This window comes from Crotalus tigris, unplaced genomic scaffold, assembly GCF_016545835.1.
Source record: "Crotalus tigris isolate CLP2741 ecotype Arizona unplaced genomic scaffold, ASM1654583v1 scf7180000017883.2314494, whole genome shotgun sequence".
Lineage (NCBI taxonomy): Eukaryota > Metazoa > Chordata > Lepidosauria > Squamata > Viperidae > Crotalus > Crotalus tigris.
In genome coordinates, this window is record NW_024096700.1 from 129,281 (window position 1) to 148,903 (window position 19,623).

Here is a 19,623-nt window from a genome sequence, read left to right on the forward strand (position 1 = left end):
GATAAGGAGCAGTTTTTTTAAAAAAAATAATTTTTAAATTTAAATTGCCTCCAGAAGTTGTGGGTGTTCTCTCACTGAAATACAGTGCAGTACTGTAATCTCTTGTGAGAGCAGTGGGTTAGACTAGATGACTTCAAGGTCCCTTCCATCTCAGTTACTGTTGCAAGCCAACAGTTCTGTAAACTCACCCCATCTCCCTGTGAATGCCTGGCTGGAGACACTTAAGCTAATGGCCGGCAAGTGTGTGTGTGTGTGTGTGTGTGTGTGTGTGTGTTTAAAGCAATTGGAGATTTCTATAAACTGGAGACACTTTACTTTAGTGGCAGCTGCAGCCCCCTCTGAAGAAACTTGAGCTGCCTAGCAACAAATGGCTTTTTAAAAAAAAAGCCTACTGCCTACTTGGGAGGCATTTTATAAGTACTGTGGTTACTGAAACTGGAAACAGCTGATTTGCAGCTGGAAACAGCCTGCAGCAGCAGCGGTAAAATCTCTCATTTCAGGCAGCTATCAGAGGAAATAGTAAATGAAATCTTTGTTCATTTAATGACCCATTTGATTCAATTAATGAGTTTGATTTTAAAATGTTGTAATATTGAGTCTGATTCATTTGACGATTATGAGCCTAATGGGCAAGCTCTATTAGGCTCATACCTTGGGGACTACTGTTCTATCCCAGCCTATTGCCGTCCTTGTTAACTGCACAAGGACAAAACCCCTGCTACTACAATCGGCTGGAGACTTGCCGACAAAAACAAAAACCCCTTTTAATTTTGTTGACAAACCTGTCAAATGCAGCAAACTCAAGTCCAAAAGAACACGATGAAAAGCAGACACGAAGTCACAAGAGAAGTCACAAACCAAGATTACAAGACGCAGTTTTCAAACGGTTGCCTTCAGGAACCAGCACCACCCACACCTCCACCCTTTATTTAGCAGTCCCAAGGCGGTGCCTCTCCTTGCCGTTTCTTCTTACTTTGGAGGTGCCTCATTAACCTCTGTTGACTTACTCTTGCTAATTGACGCCATCTGCGTGCGTCAATTAGCAAGTCCGTCAGTTGTGATTCTTCCAAGTCTGACTCATGCTCCTCACACAGCTGAGCTTCATCAGAAACACGACTGAAGGGCCCAGCTCTGCATCCAATTGAGAGTCCTGTACTTCATCAGAGCCTCCCTCTGGCTCTGATGGCCCTTCAAATGCCTCCTCCACCTCCTCCTCACATTCCTCCGACTCAGTTGTTGGGAGCACAGGCTGCCACGGAATCACAACACTATCCCGCACCGCAGGGCCCTTCCCCTGGGTCTGCCGATCTGGATGCGGTCAAGATGGGAATTGTTCATCCCGGAAAAAACCAAGGGTAAAGTTTAAAATCATGCAAGACTCCCGTGAGAGAGGTGGACTCAAGGTACCGAATTTAAAATTATACCACGATGCGGTGGCTTTAACATTAATTAGTGATTGGGTAAATTTAACAAATTTGGAGATACTCCATCTGGAGGGATGGGATTTACTTTTCGGTTGGCATGCCTATTTAATATTTAATAAGAAAGTGGATTGGGTTTTTAAATCTCATATTATAAGAACTTCTTTACTTAGGGTTTGGAGAAAATATTATAAAAGTGATTTTAAAATACCACTATGGGCTATACCTTGGCATGCGATAGAGGGTATAAGGAGAGGTGTTAAAATGGACACGGTGTCTTATACACAATTACTCAGATGGGATGGACATAATTGGCAGTTAAAATTATTGGAAGAGTTAGTACATGAAAATATTACTTATTCTTGGTTTCAATATAGACAATTAGCAGATAGATGGAAGTTGGATCGTAAGGTGGGTTTTCTTAGAGAAGATGAAAATCTTTTTAAGCAAGTAAAGGACCAAAGACAAACCCATATTAAGAGAATTTATGGGGTTCTAGTGGAACTGGATTCAGAATCAGAATTAATTAAAGATTGTATGATTAAATGGGCGCAGAATTTTGGTGAACCAGTTCCACTGGATATCTGGGAAATTATCTGGGTGAGGACTGTTAAATTTACACAAGCTCAGAATTTAAGGGAGAATTTTTATAAAATGTTTTATAGATGGCACCTTGATCCACAAAAAATGTCTCTCATGTATCCTGACCTACAGCCCAAATGTTGGAGATGTGGTTGTTTGGATGCCACCTATTATCATATTTGGTGGTCGTGTAAAAATATAAAAGCTTTTTGGATTAAGATATGGTGGAATATTCAGAGAATCTTTAGAAAGAGGGTAAAATTTACTCCACAATTATTTTTGTTAGGTATAGTTACTGATTGTGATGCAAAGGAGGTTATATTGATGTTGAATCTGATCACAGCCGCAAGGTTGTTAGTAGGACAATACTGGAAGAAGGAATCTTTGCCCACCTTGCAGGAGTGGTTTTTTAAAGTATCTTACCTGGCGGAAATGGCAAAGATTTCGGCTTTCTTAAAAGAACAATCGCAAGAGAAATTTTTTGCTATTTGGGACAAATGGATAAAGTTTATACAATTTAAATTGGATATAAAAAAATATTATTTAGCTTTTTTATAACTTTTATATATATATATATATATATATATATATATATCTATTGTTAATCTTTCTTTTTTCTTTTTTTTTCTTTTTATATAATTTTTTTAATTTTTTTTAATTAAGCCTATATTCTGCTCTGGGAAGCTCCGGGGGGGGGAGGGTCTGGGTGGTTTGGGGAGGGTGGGGGGAGGGTTGTTTTGGTTTGTTTAATTCTGTGTTTTTTTTTGTTTTGTTGTTCTATTGTTGTTTTCTGTTTTTTGTAAAAACTTTTAAAAATTTTTCAATAAAAAAAAAAAGATGGGAATTGTTCATGAAAGGCGGTCACCAAGGCAGGAGCATGAACAGTAGACGCATCCTCCCAGGTGAACTCCTCCAGTCCGTAGCCTTTCCATTCAATCAAGTACTGGAAGCGTCCTTTCACCCAACGAGAGTCCCGAATGCTGGCAATCTCTTACTCGGGGGCACTGTCTCCGTCACGTTGTTCTGGTGGGGGTGGTTCGGCTCGGCAGAGTGGACATGCCGGTTGCTCAGGGACCAACAGAGAACGGTGAAAGACTGGATGTACCCGCATGGAACATGGCAGGGTTAAGCGATAGGCGGATTGATAACAGCCTCGATTGGGAACAGTCCGACATATTGGTGGTCTAATTTGGTTGGCCGGGTTGATGGTAGATTCCTGGTGGACAGCCATACCCGATCTCCCACTGATAGTGGAGGCGTATCCCACCTTGACCGATCAGCAAACCGTTTGTAGTCAGCCTTGGCCTTCTCCAACTGTCGTTGCACCAATCGATGGATCGCCTGTAACTCTGCCAGGTAGTCATTTGCTGGTGGTTCCGGTGCATCTAGTGGGGAAAAACCGAGGGTGATAGCCCACATTGGCTAAGAATGGTGTCATCTGCGTGGAAGTGTGCTGAGAGTTATTGAACGCAAACTCAGCCACTGCCAGATAGTCCACCCAATTCTTCTACTGCTGATTGACACAGCAGCGCAGATATTGGTCCAGGATTCCAATGACCTTCTCGGTCCCTCCGTCAGTTTGGAGATGATGTGCGGATGAGAGGCAGATCTTGACGTCCAATGCCTGCATCAACTCCTGCCAGAAATGGGCTGTGAACTGGGCCCCTCTATCAGACACGACCCTATCAGGCAGACCATGTAGCCGGAACACGTGCTGGATGAACATGCGACCGGTGGCGTGGGCAGATGGCAAGCCACGGCATGGAATGAAATGTGGCATCTTGGTCAGCATGTCCACCACCACAAACACCATCGTGAATCCAGAAGATGGGGTAAGTCCGTCAGAAAGTCCATGGACACAACCCCCCGGGGTCTTTTGGGTGTCGGCAAGGGCTGCAGTAGTCCGGGTGGGGCCCCTGTCGCTGACTTGGCTTGCCTACAGGAAATACACGATGAGACGTAGGTCTGAAAGTTGTGTCAGATTCGGGGCCACCAGAAGGTACGGGATACCAAATTCAGGGTCTTGAACAGGCCAAAATGCCCCGCTGCTGGATTATCGTGACACTGGCTGAGTCCTCTGAGCGGGCCTCCAGGCACATAGAGCCGATCACAATAGTGGAGGAGTCCATCCACGACTGTCCATGGTGAATTGGGCCCCACCTCCTCCTTTCGCTGAACCACCCACCCATCCTGCTGCTGGGCCTCCCGAATCCAAGCCCGTACATCTATTGGCTCCCTCACCACAGCAAAAGACTCAATAGGGAGTACTGTGCTGGGCAGAAGCTTGTCTTCTGCTCGGGAATATTCGGGGCTTCCTGGACAGAGCATCCGCTCTTTGATTGTGACCGCTTGGTATGTACATCACCCGAAATTGAACCTTGCAAAGAAGAGAGACCATCGGATCTGGCGTTGGTTCAATTTCCGAGCGGTCTGCAGGCTTTTAAAATTCTTATGGTCTGTCCGGACCTCAATTTGATGCCACGCCCCTTCCAGATGATGCCTCCAGGTCTCAAATGCCACTTTAATGGCCAATAGATCCTTCTCCCAGATGGTATAGTTGCGCTCCGCCGGATTCAGTTTCCGTGAATAGTACACGCAAGGGAAGAGGGCACCGCCGGGTGTCATCACCTGGAGTAAAACCGCCCCAATGGCAATGTCAGAGGCATCTGCCTCCACAACAAATGGCCATTGCAGGTCAGGATGCTTCAGGATGGGCTCCTTCATGAAGGCTTCCTTCAAAGCCTGGAAAGCCCGTTGTTCTGGAGCGTCCCACTGGAATCAAGTCTTTTTCTGCAGAAGCCAAGTAAGGGGAGCTGTCATGGTAGCAAACCCGGGGATGAAAGTCCGATAATAGTTGGTGAACCCAAGAAGTCGCTGGACATCCTTCACACAATGTGGGGGTTGCCAACTCTGCAGAGACTCCACCTTACTCAGGTCAATGGCGATGCCCTCAGGAGAAATACAGTGACCCAGGAACTCGATAGCCGTCTGATAGAACTGGCACTTCTCTAATTTAGCATATAGCCGATGTTCTCGGAGCTGCTGCAAAACCTGACGGAGATGCTGATGGTGCACCTCTCGCGATGGGGAATAGATCAGGATGTTGTCCAGGTAGATCACAACGAACTGATCTAACAAGTCCCGGAAAATATCGTTCATAAAGTGCTGGAACACAGCAGGGGCATTGGTCAGGCCAAAGGGCATCACTGTGTACTCGAAGTGCCCGTACCGAGTACCAAATGCCGTCTTCCACTCATCACCCGACCGAACTCTGACAAAGTTGTAAGCTCCGCGCAAGTCCAGTTTTGTGAAAATGTTGGCCTCACGGAGCCGATCCAAGAGCTCGGGGATGAGGGGCAGCTGGTATCGGTTGCACACCATGATGGCATTTAATTTCCGATAATCGCAGCAAAACCGCAATTCACTGGACTTCTTCTTGACGAAGAGTATGGGTGCAGATACTGGCGAGGACGAGGGCCTGATAAAACCCCGAGCCAAATTCTTGTCCAAAAAGTCCCGCAACGCGGCCAACTCGGGGTCCGACGTGGAATACAGACGCCCCACTGGGAGAGGCGCATCAGGGATTAAGTCAATGGCGCAGTCATAAGGCCTGTGCGGGGGTAATTGATCCGCCTCAGTCTCGCTTAACACATCAGCATACTCTGCCAATTCAGAGGGTAAGGAGACCCCCATGGGCCCTTCTATCTGATCAGCACAGATGTGACGGGTGTGGTCCACACACTGCAGGCTTGGAAAGGTGACCAAGTTCTGAGACCAATAGATCTGGGGGTCATGCGCCCGGAGCCACGCCATTCCCAAGGCCAAGGGAAAATGTAGGTCTGAGGTGATATAAAACTGAATGGCCTCCTCATGATTACTGATGGCCATACATAGCGGTTGTGTAGTGGCCTTAATTGGCCCAGACAGAAGCACTCGACCATCAATGGTCTCCACTAACATCGGCGGATCCACTGGGCATTGGGGAATTGCCCATTTAGCCACAAATGCTGCGTCCATAAAGTTCGTAGTAGCCCCAGAGTCAATCAACGCATGGACAGGAATCCCCTTGGGCAACGTAGGAAGAAACAGGCGTGCCTCCAAGATCAGATGTTTTGGGGGTCAGTGGCTAGCATCAGAAGGACATGATTCAGAGTTGCGGGACGCCTGACCCAAAAGGCCTTTTGGGTGTGGCCCGTTTCCCGATAGGGAAGCCGAGGGCAGTCTCAGGACCGGCTCCGTCACAGATGCCCCTCGTCGCTTCTTGGGACAGAAAGCAGCCAAATGTCCAGGGTCCCCACAATAAAAACACAACCCCCCCGAACATCACCTGTTCATCTCTGCCACCGATAGACGAGGTCTGGCAGCACCTAACTCCATTGGCTCCTCCCTCTGAACCGGGGTCGCACTCACAACGGGGGGCTTAGGGATCTCTGGGGTAGCACGGCGACTCCTTCGCTGCTGCAGCCGGGTATCGATCCGCAGGCAGAGATGAATGAGCCCATTAAGGTCCGGGGGAAGCTCAACACGGGCCAACTCATCCAACATCTCCTCCGACAAGCCATCCTGGAAAGCGTCCATGAGCGGAGCCTCATTCCAGGCTGAATCCTGGCTAAGCAGCTGAAATTCACTGATATAGCCCTGCAGGGGATGTCGGTCTTGCCTCGAGCTTTCAAACGCTGGGTAGTTGTCTGAGTCTTGATGGGGTCCTCATACATCAACCGCATGTGCTCACAAAACCCCACAAAGTTGTCCAGCAATGGGCTACATTGAGCTAACAAGGGTGCGCCCCAACGAGCTGCAGAACCAGAAAGCAGGCTTATCATAAACCCCACTTTATCCCGGTCAGTGGGGAAATCATCTGCTTTCACACTAATGTACAAGTGGCATTGTCCCATGAAAACAGGAAACATGTCCGGGTTGCTATCAAATTTGTCCGGCCTCACCACTTGGCATTTTCTCCTGGGTGGTGGTGGAGCAGCAGAAACCTTGGCAGATAGCTGAGCAACTTGGGCAGATAACAAAACCAGCCGCTGAGCAAGCTGGGCATTCTTAGCACGTAGCTGCTCTATGATAATAGGGGGTGAGGCTGAAGGCAAACTGTTCTTTCCCAGCCTATTGCCGTCCTTGTTAACTGCACAAGGACAAAACCCCTGCTACTACAACAGGCTGGAGACTTGCAAACAAAAATAAAAACCCCTTTTAATTTTGTTGACAAACCTGTCAAATGCAGCAAACTCAAGTCCTAAAGAACACGATGAAAAGCAGATGCAAAGTCACAAGAGAAGTCACAGACCAAGATTACAAGACGCAGTTTTCAAACGGTTGCCTTCAGCAACCAGCACCACTCATACCTCCTCCCTTTATTTAGCAGTCCCAAGGCGGTGCCTCTCCTTGCCATTTCTTCTTACTTTGGAGGTGCCTCATTGACCTCTGTTGACTTACTCTTGCTAATTGATGCCGTCTGCGTGCGTCAATTAGGATTTATGTACAATTTATGTACTTTTTAGGAATTATGTACACTTGTTTGATGTTTATTTAATTTTTTTTGTTTTTTTGTTGTTTTTAGCTCTGTATTCAGCTCTGGGAAGGGGGGGTTAGTGGGAGGGGGGAGGGAGAGAGGTGGGGAAGGATTTTATTGTAAAATGTTTATAAAAATTTCAATTAAAAAAATATGTGTTTGTAGAAGGAGAAAGGCTCAGGTTTTTTTGGGACGTCAAGGCTGGTTTTATTTTGAGCATCTAGTCCAAGCTTCACTCTTCAGTTTTCAGTCCTAACTAACCTTTCCCTACAGCCTGTGAGGTATAAGGTTGTTTCATTCTGCTTTAAATAAGAAAGCAGTAAGCATTCAAAAATTAAAGTTAGTGTCAAATTCCAGCTTTAGCACACAGAGACAGAAAAAAATTGACTACACAAACACATATAATACAGAAACAAAGATATTGCAGAAACAGTAGTATAAAAGGTTTTATTGGCATGACAGGTGAAATTCCAGATTATTTAACTTAACTGCTTGACTTTTACAAATGCTCTTGCAAAGATATTGGGTTGAATAGCTTTAGAATGTTATCAGTCAGTACCTAGCAATTTTTCAGGCAATTGAGAACCTTTTTCTTAAGGCATTTGTGTCTTTCATAAAGATATCCCAGGAAGAAAGAATAGGAGGGTTCACCATGAATACTGAAAAACTACACTCTAGGGAAAAAACGCAATATAGGAGACAGAAGCAGTTTCCCTCAGGGTGAAATGTCATTCAGACAGCTTGTAAGAAAGAGGTAAATTCTTCCTTTCCCAAATTATTGCAGCTTCTTTCAGTCTTGATTATTGATAGTGTGTAGCTGTATTGCTAATAAGGAAGAATTTTTTCTGGGTAAAATAGCATAAATTCCTGGCAGATCAATACTGAGAAAATAGGAGGAACTTTCTATAATAATTATAGGGAATGATATAATTAGAGGTGAGTTTAAAGGAGATTTCTCTCTAGCTCCTCCCTACCCCCCCTCCCAATTATCAGATCCATAATCAGAGTTTGCTCTTAAGAATGGCTGTAGGAGTTTTGCTTTTAAAGAAAAAGGACAAAGAATCCAAATAACAAAAGCAAATGAAACTACCCAATAATACAGGTAACCAGAACATTTAATGCAGTTTCTCATTAAAAATAACTGGACCATAGTCCCAGTTCTTCCCATTATTGCCACATCATTCACTTTTCAAAAACTGAACCTGTTTTTTTTGCCTTGAAATATATATTAACTTTAAGCCAGTACTGTACAGAATTGTGCAACCCAAAGTATGAAATTTAACACTGAAATTCAGTATATAACTAGATAAAAATTTTATTGTCCTAATGAAGTGATCCTGTTCTGTAGGCAACTGGGATGTTACATAGAATAGACTTTATTCATGAGAAACACTTTGCAGGTTCTCATGATATACATGGGGAAAAAAGCAGACCAAACTGCTTAGCTTTCCATGCAGAGAAATCTACATCAGACCCTACTGCGTGGAAATCCAATACAAACTAGCAATATAGACCTGCATATTAATCTCAGAATATGTAAAGTGATTCACATTGACAACTGGCTACACTAACAATGGAATATTGATAGACAGCCTTTTGTTTCAAATCAGTTATCTGCATCTGTATTTAGTGGAAATACCCCATTTCCACTGAAGCATTCCATAGAGTATTAGTTCTTTTATATACAGGTATCTCTGGATCAGATCCAATACATTTATTTAAATTTTTATTTAACCACATACACTTTCTGTGGTAATAACTAAACAGAAAAGCATTTTCAGATTAAAAAAAAAGCATTTATGAAGCTATCACCATTTACTTCTAAAGATAAATCAGTATAATACAGGATAATATTTTCATTATAAACAGCTTGTTCACATAAAAGTAAAACTGTGGTCCCATGGGTATATTAGAACTGAGAAAATCATGTTAAAAATTATTTACACCTTTAGATGAATTTTGTTTTCCAAGATAACCAAGACAGAAAAGGAAATGAATCTTTATTTGCTTTTTTTGTGTGTGTACGTGTTCCGAATTTCTTCTTTCTAGTTACAGATTGCCTTTGTTTGCCTTGTATTGCTGCTGCTGCTGCATTTAATGTTCTGAGAAAACTGGCTGACTTTATTTCTGGGCACAGGAAGAAAAGATTTCACTCTTGAAATACTGCTGCCTCTCTTGAAAGACTCCGTTTTGGATTTATGGTTGCTGCATTCCACAGATTGGCTGCTGCTACTGAGAGGACAGACCCCAAGATTCTCATCCTGCAAACAGAATAATGTTTTATAGCAGCACAATCACTTGCCCAAACAATAGCAAAGAAAGCACATCAGTCTGTATTGAGCAGCCTGAATTCACACAAAGCTGTCATTTTTTTACCGAGGTTCCGAATCAATAAAATGTGAGGGGTTTCTTTGGCAATAGATACCAAGCCAAGGATGGTAAGAGCTCCTATAAGACAGACATTAAAGATCTTCCATAATGCAAGCAAATATATGTACTTGGAAGCAAGCTAATCCCATTGTATACAGCAGAACCTACGAGCAAGTGAACTTAGAACTTGCCAGTGGGCAAAGAAAAATGGTTAATATATCTAGACTTAATAACACAGCAAAATGGAGAACTTAAAATGAAATCAAGAGAACCACAGAGTGCAGAGGGATTTACTTTTTAATGTTTTCATAAACACAACTAAGGGTGAGGTTTAAAGTAGATAAAAAGCTAGCAAGTATAGAACAACATGTAATGGAATTTGAAATAGAGTTAGGTATCAATGATAAACAAGTAACTGCTAAAAAGTATATACTTCTGTTGAGATTCAAAATGGAAGAAGTACAAGTTAAACAGTGCATGATAAAAGGATTAAATTTTTTGGTTAAAATGGTTAGTTGGATAGAATGTGGTTAAAAGGATTGAAATTCACAATGTCTTATAACTTTAGAAAAAACTTTTATAAAATAATGTAGTGTTGGTATACATATCACCAGAAGAATTATCTAAGATAGTGTTTCTCAATCTTGGCCATTTTAAGTGGGTGGACTTTAACTCCCTGGGAGTTGAAATCCACAAGTCTTAAAGTGCCCAAGGTTGAGAAACACTGACCTAAGATGTATAAAAGTATTTTTAATTGTTGTTAATGTGAAAAGCATGCATGGTGGGCTTGTAAAAAAGCAAAAAAAAAGAGATATCATATGATGATTCAGAACTTTAAAACCAATATTCAGAGAAAACCAATTTTTTTCTTACTTATGGATAATCAATTAGAAAATACTTATGTATGATTAGTTTTAAATGTGCAATGACAGGGAAGTTGTTGTATGTACAAAGATGGAAACAGAAATATCCACAATGGAGGAATAGATTGTGAAGATGGTAGAATTGCAGAAATGGCTAAAGTGATTTGTTTGATTAGGGAGGAAACAACTACTTTTATGAAAGACTGAAAGCCCTTTGTGGAATTTTAACTGAAAAGGGATTAAAATGAAGTGGTGATTTCTGGATTTATAAATTAAAAAGGACTGTATATGGAGAGAAGCAAAGTATGTTAAATAATTTTGAAGGGGGAAAGTGATATCAGGTAAATCTGTAACTGTTATAAAGAAGATTGGAAATCACAACTAATTTTTCCTTTTGCTTCATTTTCTATTGTTCTCAAAATGCTTTTAATGCCCTTTCTTACTCTTTTCTATATTTTTGTGTTTATCTTTTAACTGTAAAAAAATTCTTTGCTTAAAAACTATACACATAGATATTCTTCAGATTAGGATACAATTTTGTTGAATCATCTATGGAGCATCCAGATGTTTTGAAAAAAGTCTACCAACCAAAAAATAAAAATAAAAACAAACTGTTCCTGCAGTTGATAAATATTTTTTCTATAGCCAACATAACCAGAAATCAGAATGTTCCTAACTTCCATTTAAGGATTTGGTTTGAATTTGGGGTTTGTTGTTGTCTAAAATGTGAGGAAGTTAACAATGGGGAACCAATAGGATAGTTCAAGTCCTGCCTTAGACAAGAAAGCCAACTGGGTGACTTTGGGACAGTTTCTAATGGGTGGGCTTGTGTGGGTTATTTGAGGATTGGTGCTATCTCTGATTGGCTGTGTGGTTGATTGACCCTCAACCAGCCTACAAACCCCTCATAATAAATCAACCACACAGCCAACCAGAGGTAGCACCAACCCTCAACCAATCCACGCAAGCCCCTCCCTGCAGTTCACCTCCCAAGGATTCTGACCTGATGTAATCTGCCCATCACAAGACCCTCACTCGACAAACCCCACCTGAAGTTCTTATAAACAGAAGAACACTGAGACCCCCTAAACTCCACTGAAGATATTACTTAGCCTGGTAACAAAATGTTTGGAAACCAATCGACAAGCTCGGAGAACAAACCTTCATCCTTATCCTACACCCAATCTACAGATATTTGCAAATATTATATTTTAACATGCTGTATGATTTGATGGGAATTGTAATTCAGCAACATGTAGCAGGCATAAATTCTTTAAATCTGTACTTTAAAGAATTGCAATACATTTTCCTTAGTTCTATATAGAAATGATTGGGAAATAAATAGGATTTCTGCTGATTGATTTCTGATAATGCTGATTCTCTTTTCCACCATATCTTGAAGTTTAGAAATTAGGATAATATTCCTATTTATATTTTTGAAAGAATATCTCTTCTTCCCCTCTTTTGCCATCTTGCAAGTAGAGAATATGTTTCGAGAAGCAAGATGGAAGATGTTCAGCCATCTGCTTTCTATATTTCAGATTCTTTCAAAGCTTGCCTGAAGCTTTCTAATTTGGAGAGAGAAACCTGCTAATAAATGTATGACCTTCACAAGGAAAAGCTGAAAGCTGCTAAATGCTGTTGAGATTTCTTTGCATCAGAGCACAATTCTGGACAAGATTCAAACACAGTTTATTTATATGTATTTCTTTTTAAACAAGTAAGCCACTGTAACGTATTTTTATCTACAGTAGATGCAGTAACAGAAGCAGAAGCACTACTGCAACAGTAATTAAATGTATCCAAAAATTATAATTGTCATCTCATTATCATGAGATCGTGACATCTGTAAATTAAACATAAAATTGTATTAATCTGATATTGTTTGGGTAAAAAAATCTTTCAGATATTGCATTGGGAGCATCCCTTTCCCGCCAAATGAACAGAAATATTATATTTCTTAAGTAGCAGTGACTGGAGTATCGTGTCTGTCCCAGTGGAATGTTCTTTGTATGTGAGTTTTATTTTCTTCAGTTTAAGGCAGCAGTGGTGGGAGATATGACAGCAGGCAATTCTGTCAAAAGTTCCATAAAATATCTCCAGTCAGATAGTACATCCCTGATCTGCACATTTCTTCTGAACTCACAGATGTGATTTGAGCTGGTGCAATCATGGCCAGTAGAAGACTTTGCATAACTTCCACAGTTATGACCAAGAGACGTAGTCTCCCCACCACAGTAAGCAACAATCTATGTTGTTTTGGGAACAGTATGCCATGACATGAGAATGATACCATTGGGTTTTTGCACTAGACATGTATATACTTCTAAAACTCATGTTTTCAGACCTTTAACTGGGTGAAATGGTGCATCATGGGGCAACGATTTTTGAACCAAGCTACTTCAAATGGGTTAATGCATCCAAAATCTGTGACCCAGGACTCCCAAAGAAATGACATTTGGTAAAATTTATAAAGCATGTTATGACATAAAAATCATCATAAAACAGTTTATGACATAACACTAAATTTCATAAAATATATCCTGTGTTAAAGTTTGACTGTGTTATCCAGTTCAACATGGGCTAATTTCAAGGCAGATCTATCTCTAAATATTTCTGTAATTTTTTCAAGTACATTAGAAGCATTGCCATTGTTGAAAGCATTGAGGAATCTGGTCAATAAATATCTCTTTAACGATGGCTCAAGACGTCATGGGTTGTCTATTATTCTTATTTTTTCATTCCGTCATTGCATGGGAGTACTGTATATGCTGCTTAGAGGTATTTGTGGCTGAAGCAGCTTATAAGCTATGTAAATTTTAAACAAATCAATAATGCAAAATTCCAGAATTCAGCTACCAGCTCAGCCACTGGGGAACATTTCTGCACATTGCCTGCTTTTTTTAATTGCAACCTTTCTCTCCTCAATTTCCTCTGGGTCCTGCTGTTTGCCTAGAAACCAGAATCTCGTAAAGGCTTCGGCCTTTCAAATGTTTCTAAGCTGGATTCTCTGTTTGTCTCCTTCTGCCTTCTTTTTCCAGAGAAAGATCAATGGGGTGAAGGGGAGGTTGGGGGGGGGGGCAGAGAGGAAACAGAGAAGCCCTTCAGCAACTCTGCATCTTCTATCAGCCTTCCTCCTCAGTTCTATTTCAGGCAGTCACTTCCTTTACATCTTTTTGGTTTCCATGACAATTGCAGCTATCTGGAAAGCTCACTGCATGATACCAATGTATTTCAATGGCCAAAACCCAACCTTCTCCTCAAAATGCTGAGCTGCTCAACTCTTTTCTTTAGAAGGTGTTCTTTTTAAAATCCTTTTTTCTTGTCTCCTTGATAGAAAACATCTAATATATGAGGCCAATTTCATCTCATCATTCCATAATTTTGTTATAGATACAAGATAGTAAGTGGTTCTGGGATGGGGACAATTTGGCCTCAATTACGAAAATCTATTAAATAAAGTGCTATAGTAGAGTCTGCCTTTAAAACCCCTTGAAATCAGCAATTAATCCTGAATAGGATTATTAGATTATTAACTAGGATTGAATGATGTAACTGTATTTTACTCATAACATAGGCTCAGTTAAACTCAGAATGATCCTACTTTTTTCATATGTAAAGATCTGAACATGCACTGCAAACATCTATCACATGCCCTGCAGCTTCTCATGTACCTGGTGTGATGCTGATGTGTTTGTATTCCTGATGTTTGCTGAAAACACTGGATCCTTCTGAGGAGTGCTGATTGTCAGAAGCAACTCATCCTCTAAATCTATTATCTGTGAAAAATGGATAAGAAGAGGGGAGGGTTATTCTTACATTGGAATTCCTAACAATATAAACCACCTTACCAACAATATACTCATAGAAATACTATATTAAAATACATCATTGCGTGAAAGATTTATACATTTTTGTCTTGAACTACCAACATATTCCTAGTCTTTAATAAATATGTGTCAAATCTATCAGTTTAAAATGGAATGTTTAAAGAACATCCATAAGTCACTATTTTCTTTTTAAATTAGTATATTTATTCAGTAAAGTCTTGCAAAGATTGGGTGAGAAAGTTTGGAATTCAGATTTTGTCTTGCAACTTGGCTTTAGTGAAATAAATCCATGACATCTGCAACAAATATTTTTAGCACTGATGAAATTTTTGAAAATGAAATGTCTGTAAGAAAACAACCAAGCTGACGGAGCACCAAGGACCTCACAAGAATTTTGTTGTGAAATTTGGAAAGTCTCCTTATTGTGGCATCTCTCTGTAGGGTGAGTTAACTTATACAATATAAATGAAATCTAAACACAGAGGAGACACACTTATGGGCTTCCCCAATTCCCCATAGGACAAATGCAATTTGTAAACAAAATCTTAATCCAGTATAAAATTTGTGGTTGTCATCACTATTTAAAGGTTTAAAAGTTTCTGCCTTATGACATCTGTCTGAGCATGAGTTAATTTATACAATACTAATGAAATCTGAAACACTGAAGGGGAGACACACACTTGAAAAGAGGGAAGATGACTTTTGGAGAGAGATAAATGGTGGAGTGAAGAACAAAAGACCACAGGGAGATATATTCTGCTAGATCCCAGACAGGAAAATATTAAGCTGATTAAAGGACATGATCTTGATAACAGAAGAATTGACTTATTTTGGCAGAGCTCTGAATATAGGGCAGTATGCTAAGGCTATACAATGGAAACACAGAGGAGAAAACTGCAGTGGGGGGGGGGGTTTCCACAAAAGCATAAATCACCCTTTTTTTCTGAAAGGACAAAACAGAGAAATGACCTGAGTTAAATGACAGAGTCAAGATTCTATCTTTTCAGATGCAAAGGTGCTGCTGGTCAAAATCAGTATTGCCTTTACATGTCTCCACAATGCTATAGGACAGGGATGTCAAACTGCCGGATGCATCATAGCGAAACCGTGCCCACCCCATTGCTGGCAATGGCAAACAAGTTGCGATATGTCGCGTCACATCACGTGATGTTGCGAGTTTGACACCCCTGCCCTAGGACTTTCAATAGACTTGGCATGCTGAGTCAATTAACTTAGGAAGGTAATTAGTTTTGCTCAATTGCTGTTCCAGAGGAAATAATACAAAGACATTTTGGGGACAGGCAATTTCTCACAAGTAAGTACTTCCACCTTACTCTACCATCCAGTTTTCAGGACTGTTGGTAGTGAAGGTGCGTTGTGTTTTGCTATTACCTCTTCTTCTTCTTCCCCCCCTAAAAAGGGTTATTTTGTCTGGTTTTGTTGTGTGTTTGTGCATATGGGGGTGTGGGTGTGGGTGTGCGCATGCTTTGAAGTCATTGTTGACTCTTGGGAAGTGCCTGGACAAATCCCTTAGTTTTCCTGGTATGATTTCAGAAGTGGTTTACCATTGCCTTCTTCTTGGGGTAATTTGCCATAGCCAACTTGCCACAGCCAACTCCCCATAGCCAACTCACCACGGCCAATTCGCCATGGCCAACTTGCTGTGGGACAACTCACCACAGGACAACTCATTGCTGGACAAAAGTTATACTAATACCAAAGAAATGGTGGAATAGATTCATTAAAGAAAGGATGCGAAAGGAGGGACAGAATGAAATTAAAATATTTTTTAATTTATTTTAAATAATAAATAGAATTGTTAAATTATTTTGCAGTGAGTTGTCCCAGGGCAAGCTGGCTGTGGTGAGTTGGCTGTGGCGAGTTGGCCACGGGGAGTTGGCCGCAGTGATTTGGCTGTGGCAAGTTGTCCCATTCCCTCTTGGGGCTAAGAGGGAGGTACTGGCCCAAGGTCACCTAGCTGGCTTTGTGCTCAAGGTGTCCCTAGAACTCACAAACTCCTGGTTTCTAGCCTGATACTTTAACACTACATCAAACTAGCTGTTGATTTAAACTATTTACTTGGGGTGAAAATAAAGGCAAGAAAAGGAAGAACAAGAAAGGGATAGAACATCAGCTATCAATTTTGTTTCCTTCGGCAGGCCAGCTGGCAGTGTCCAACAGCACAGAAATGTTGCTTATAGTTGGCATGGAGGTGGAATGAATCCAGTAAGCTCTGTAAAAAAGACCTAGCTATCAAAGCAAAATGAGGGAAAGAAATCAAAGCTGTGTCTAAAATGGAAGAGGGCAAGGTTTATGAATACACAAAATATGTGAAGAGAAAAAAGGAAGATAAAAAAAATGAGAAATACAATGTTGGACATGCTGAATGATCCTGATGTTAATGATAAATTTATCTTCTTCATTCTGAGATATGAAGATGAAATAAAGATGGTCATATAGTCCTAAAATTCAATTAAAACAAAACAGAACAGTCATAATGTAACTGAAAAGGCAGTACCATAAACAAACACTAGCTAGGTATGAACAAACATTTTTAACCGAACATGCCAAATATATAATAAACTCAGTGCTGGTCAGACTTCTATGGGGCAAGATAATAGGGAATGGTCGTTTTGTATTAACATATATTGTACACTAGATCCTTTGAAAAGAACTTCCACAGCAGATGGTAAGAGAAAGGCAGGCTGAAGTACAGGGCAAAATAGGGTACAGGGTATACAGTGTAACTGTTAAGAATCAAAAGAAAAATTGCACAAGAAAGCTTGGAAATTGTTGCAGGGGTCAGAGAAAATACAAGGAAAAGAAAATAGAATATAGAGAAACTTAGAACTGGCGACTCTTTGTAGAAAAGAGTAAGTAATACATACTTTACTGATGTCAGATTCCGATTTGCTTAAACAAATACTTTGAAGTTCCTGCAGAAGGTCCACTTCATCATCTGAACAAATAGATAGTCTCTGTTTTAATGGATCATCTCTGGGAGACCTTGGAAAGGAAAACAAAATTATGTTGAAAAACATAGCAAATGACAATCTATAAGATGGAGCTATAAAAATGTTGTTTGTCTCTTACGGTTGAATATAGAAAGCATACATGGAAGCAGGGCAAGTTAATTAGATTCATGCAATAAAAATTCAATCCAATTATTTTTAGTTGGCCAGAAGTATTTCAACTCAAAGGAACTCATTGTTTTTTTAAAACAGGTTTTAAAATATAGGGTACCATTTGAAGATAATATATGTAGCTCAGGGTTAAATTGTGGAGTCTTTGGTGCTCTCTCTTAGCTTGATTGCTCACTTGCAGACATTTCATTACTCAGCTAGGTAATAGCATCAGTGCTAGTGAGTGCCAGAGAGCAAACCCCCACAATCACTACACTGATGATGTTATCTAATCAGATAATGAAATGTCTGAAAGCAAACAACAAAGCTCAGAGAACACCAAGGACTTCACAAAAATATTTAGTAGTGCATAAATAGAGATTTGCTTCAGACAGAAATGATACATACAGTAGATAATCCAAATGGAATATTTTGGAAAAAACAATTTGCGCATACTTTATTCATATCTAAAACTATTTAATTCTCAAAATCTTTGAAAAAAGTAAACCTAATTATTCTGGAATTGATATTTGAATTCTTCTAGTTGTTTTCCTAATGGTCTACAGTGAAGAAGTACTATAACCTATCAAAGAGACTTCTGTTCTAAATTTCCATTCTGCATAATTTCTTCCTGTAATCTGTTTAAAAGAAAGATGTATTTTATATGACAAGAAAAGAAAATTCGGTAATATTCTTACTGGCATGTTCTATTCCTAATAAAATTCAAATTATTTTCAACCACTTCTGGGATATTAATAGAGTAGAATTTAATTGAGTAAATTTTCCAATACAATATTCACAGTAAAATCTCTGGATTTTTTCCACTGATTTTACTTGTGCAATATTTTGGCAAATATTGGAAATATTTTTTTTTTTGCAAAAGGCCTAAAGAATAGGGTCTTAATTACAAAATTCATCCATCATACTAAAAATTGTGTACAATGTATTGACTGCTATAATTTCTGGGCGATAATGGAGAAACATACACTAGATCAGAGGTCCCCAACTTTTTGAGCACCAGGGACCAGTTTCATGGAAGACAATTTTTCCAGGGACCGGGGGGGGGGGAGGTTTCAGGATGATTCATTATATTTATTCTAAATTTTCTAAATAAACAAATAAATAATGTACTTTATTTCTATTATTATTACATTGTATTAGATTAGACCAGTGACTTTCTGTTTCTAAGAAAGTGGGTAGGAAAAGAGACAATCCTAAACTCAGCCTTCCAGCAAAACAAACCAAAGACGGAGCATGTTGAACAAGTGCTGAGAAAATCATTCCAAAAGAGAGAAAGATGGGGGGGGAGGGCACTGCACAAGCCTAGCAGCCTTGGAAAAGATGCAGATGAGAGAGGGATTCTCGTGGAGACATAGTGCTTAAGGGAAATGTAGCTTCTTCCCTCCCCCCTCCCCCATTGAAAGCCACCCGGAGCGCACTTGGCTTGCAAACTTGAGAGCTGCATGAAGAAAGGAGCATGAACATACATACACAAATACACACACCAAATTAAACCATGAAAAGCAGGCAGGAAATTGCCAAAATATGAGGCACCTGGAGCACCATCAAAACAAAAGCAAAAAACCTCAGCGGTCTTAGAAAAGGTGCAAACGGGAGAGAGATTCTCTTAAAGACGCAGTGCTTAAAGTGAAAGGTAGCTTCTCCTTGCCCCTATTTGCACTCTGAGAAAGCACCCTTACAAACACATGCCTTGGGGGGAGGTTTTGGGGAAGCCCCTGGTTGCAAGCTGGGCTGGTGGGCGCTTGCCTTGCAAACTTGGTGACTTGCGCGAAGGAGCATGAGCCCAGCAGGGGTGTCAGGAGGGGGAGAGGAGGAAAGAGAGGAAGAAGAGGAGGAGGGAGAAAAAGTAGCAAGAGGGAGAGGAAGCAGGAAGAGGAGGAGGCAGAAGAAGAGAGA

At 40.5% G+C, this 19,623-nt stretch overlaps 1 protein-coding gene across 2 annotated transcripts in view; it reads right to left on the reverse strand.

Moving 5' to 3' along the window:
- Window positions 1-7,942: 7,942 nt before the first annotated feature.
- Window positions 7,943-19,623, reverse strand: part of CTTNBP2 (cortactin binding protein 2) — a 155,399-nt gene continuing 143,718 nt past the window's right edge. Inside the window, exons 21-23 of one of the 2 annotated variants that reach the window (XM_039343954.1) lie at window positions 17,473-17,590; window positions 14,429-14,533; window positions 7,943-9,782 (exon numbers count right to left, since the gene is read on the reverse strand). In XM_039343954.1, coding sequence (XP_039199888.1) covers window positions 9,567-9,782; window positions 14,429-14,533; window positions 17,473-17,590 — 439 coding nt within the window. In that variant the 3' untranslated portion in view covers window positions 7,943-9,566. Of the gene's footprint in view, window positions 9,783-14,428; window positions 14,534-17,472; window positions 17,591-19,623 lie in introns of those variants that run through there. The other variant, XR_005556794.1, reaches the window with a different exon arrangement.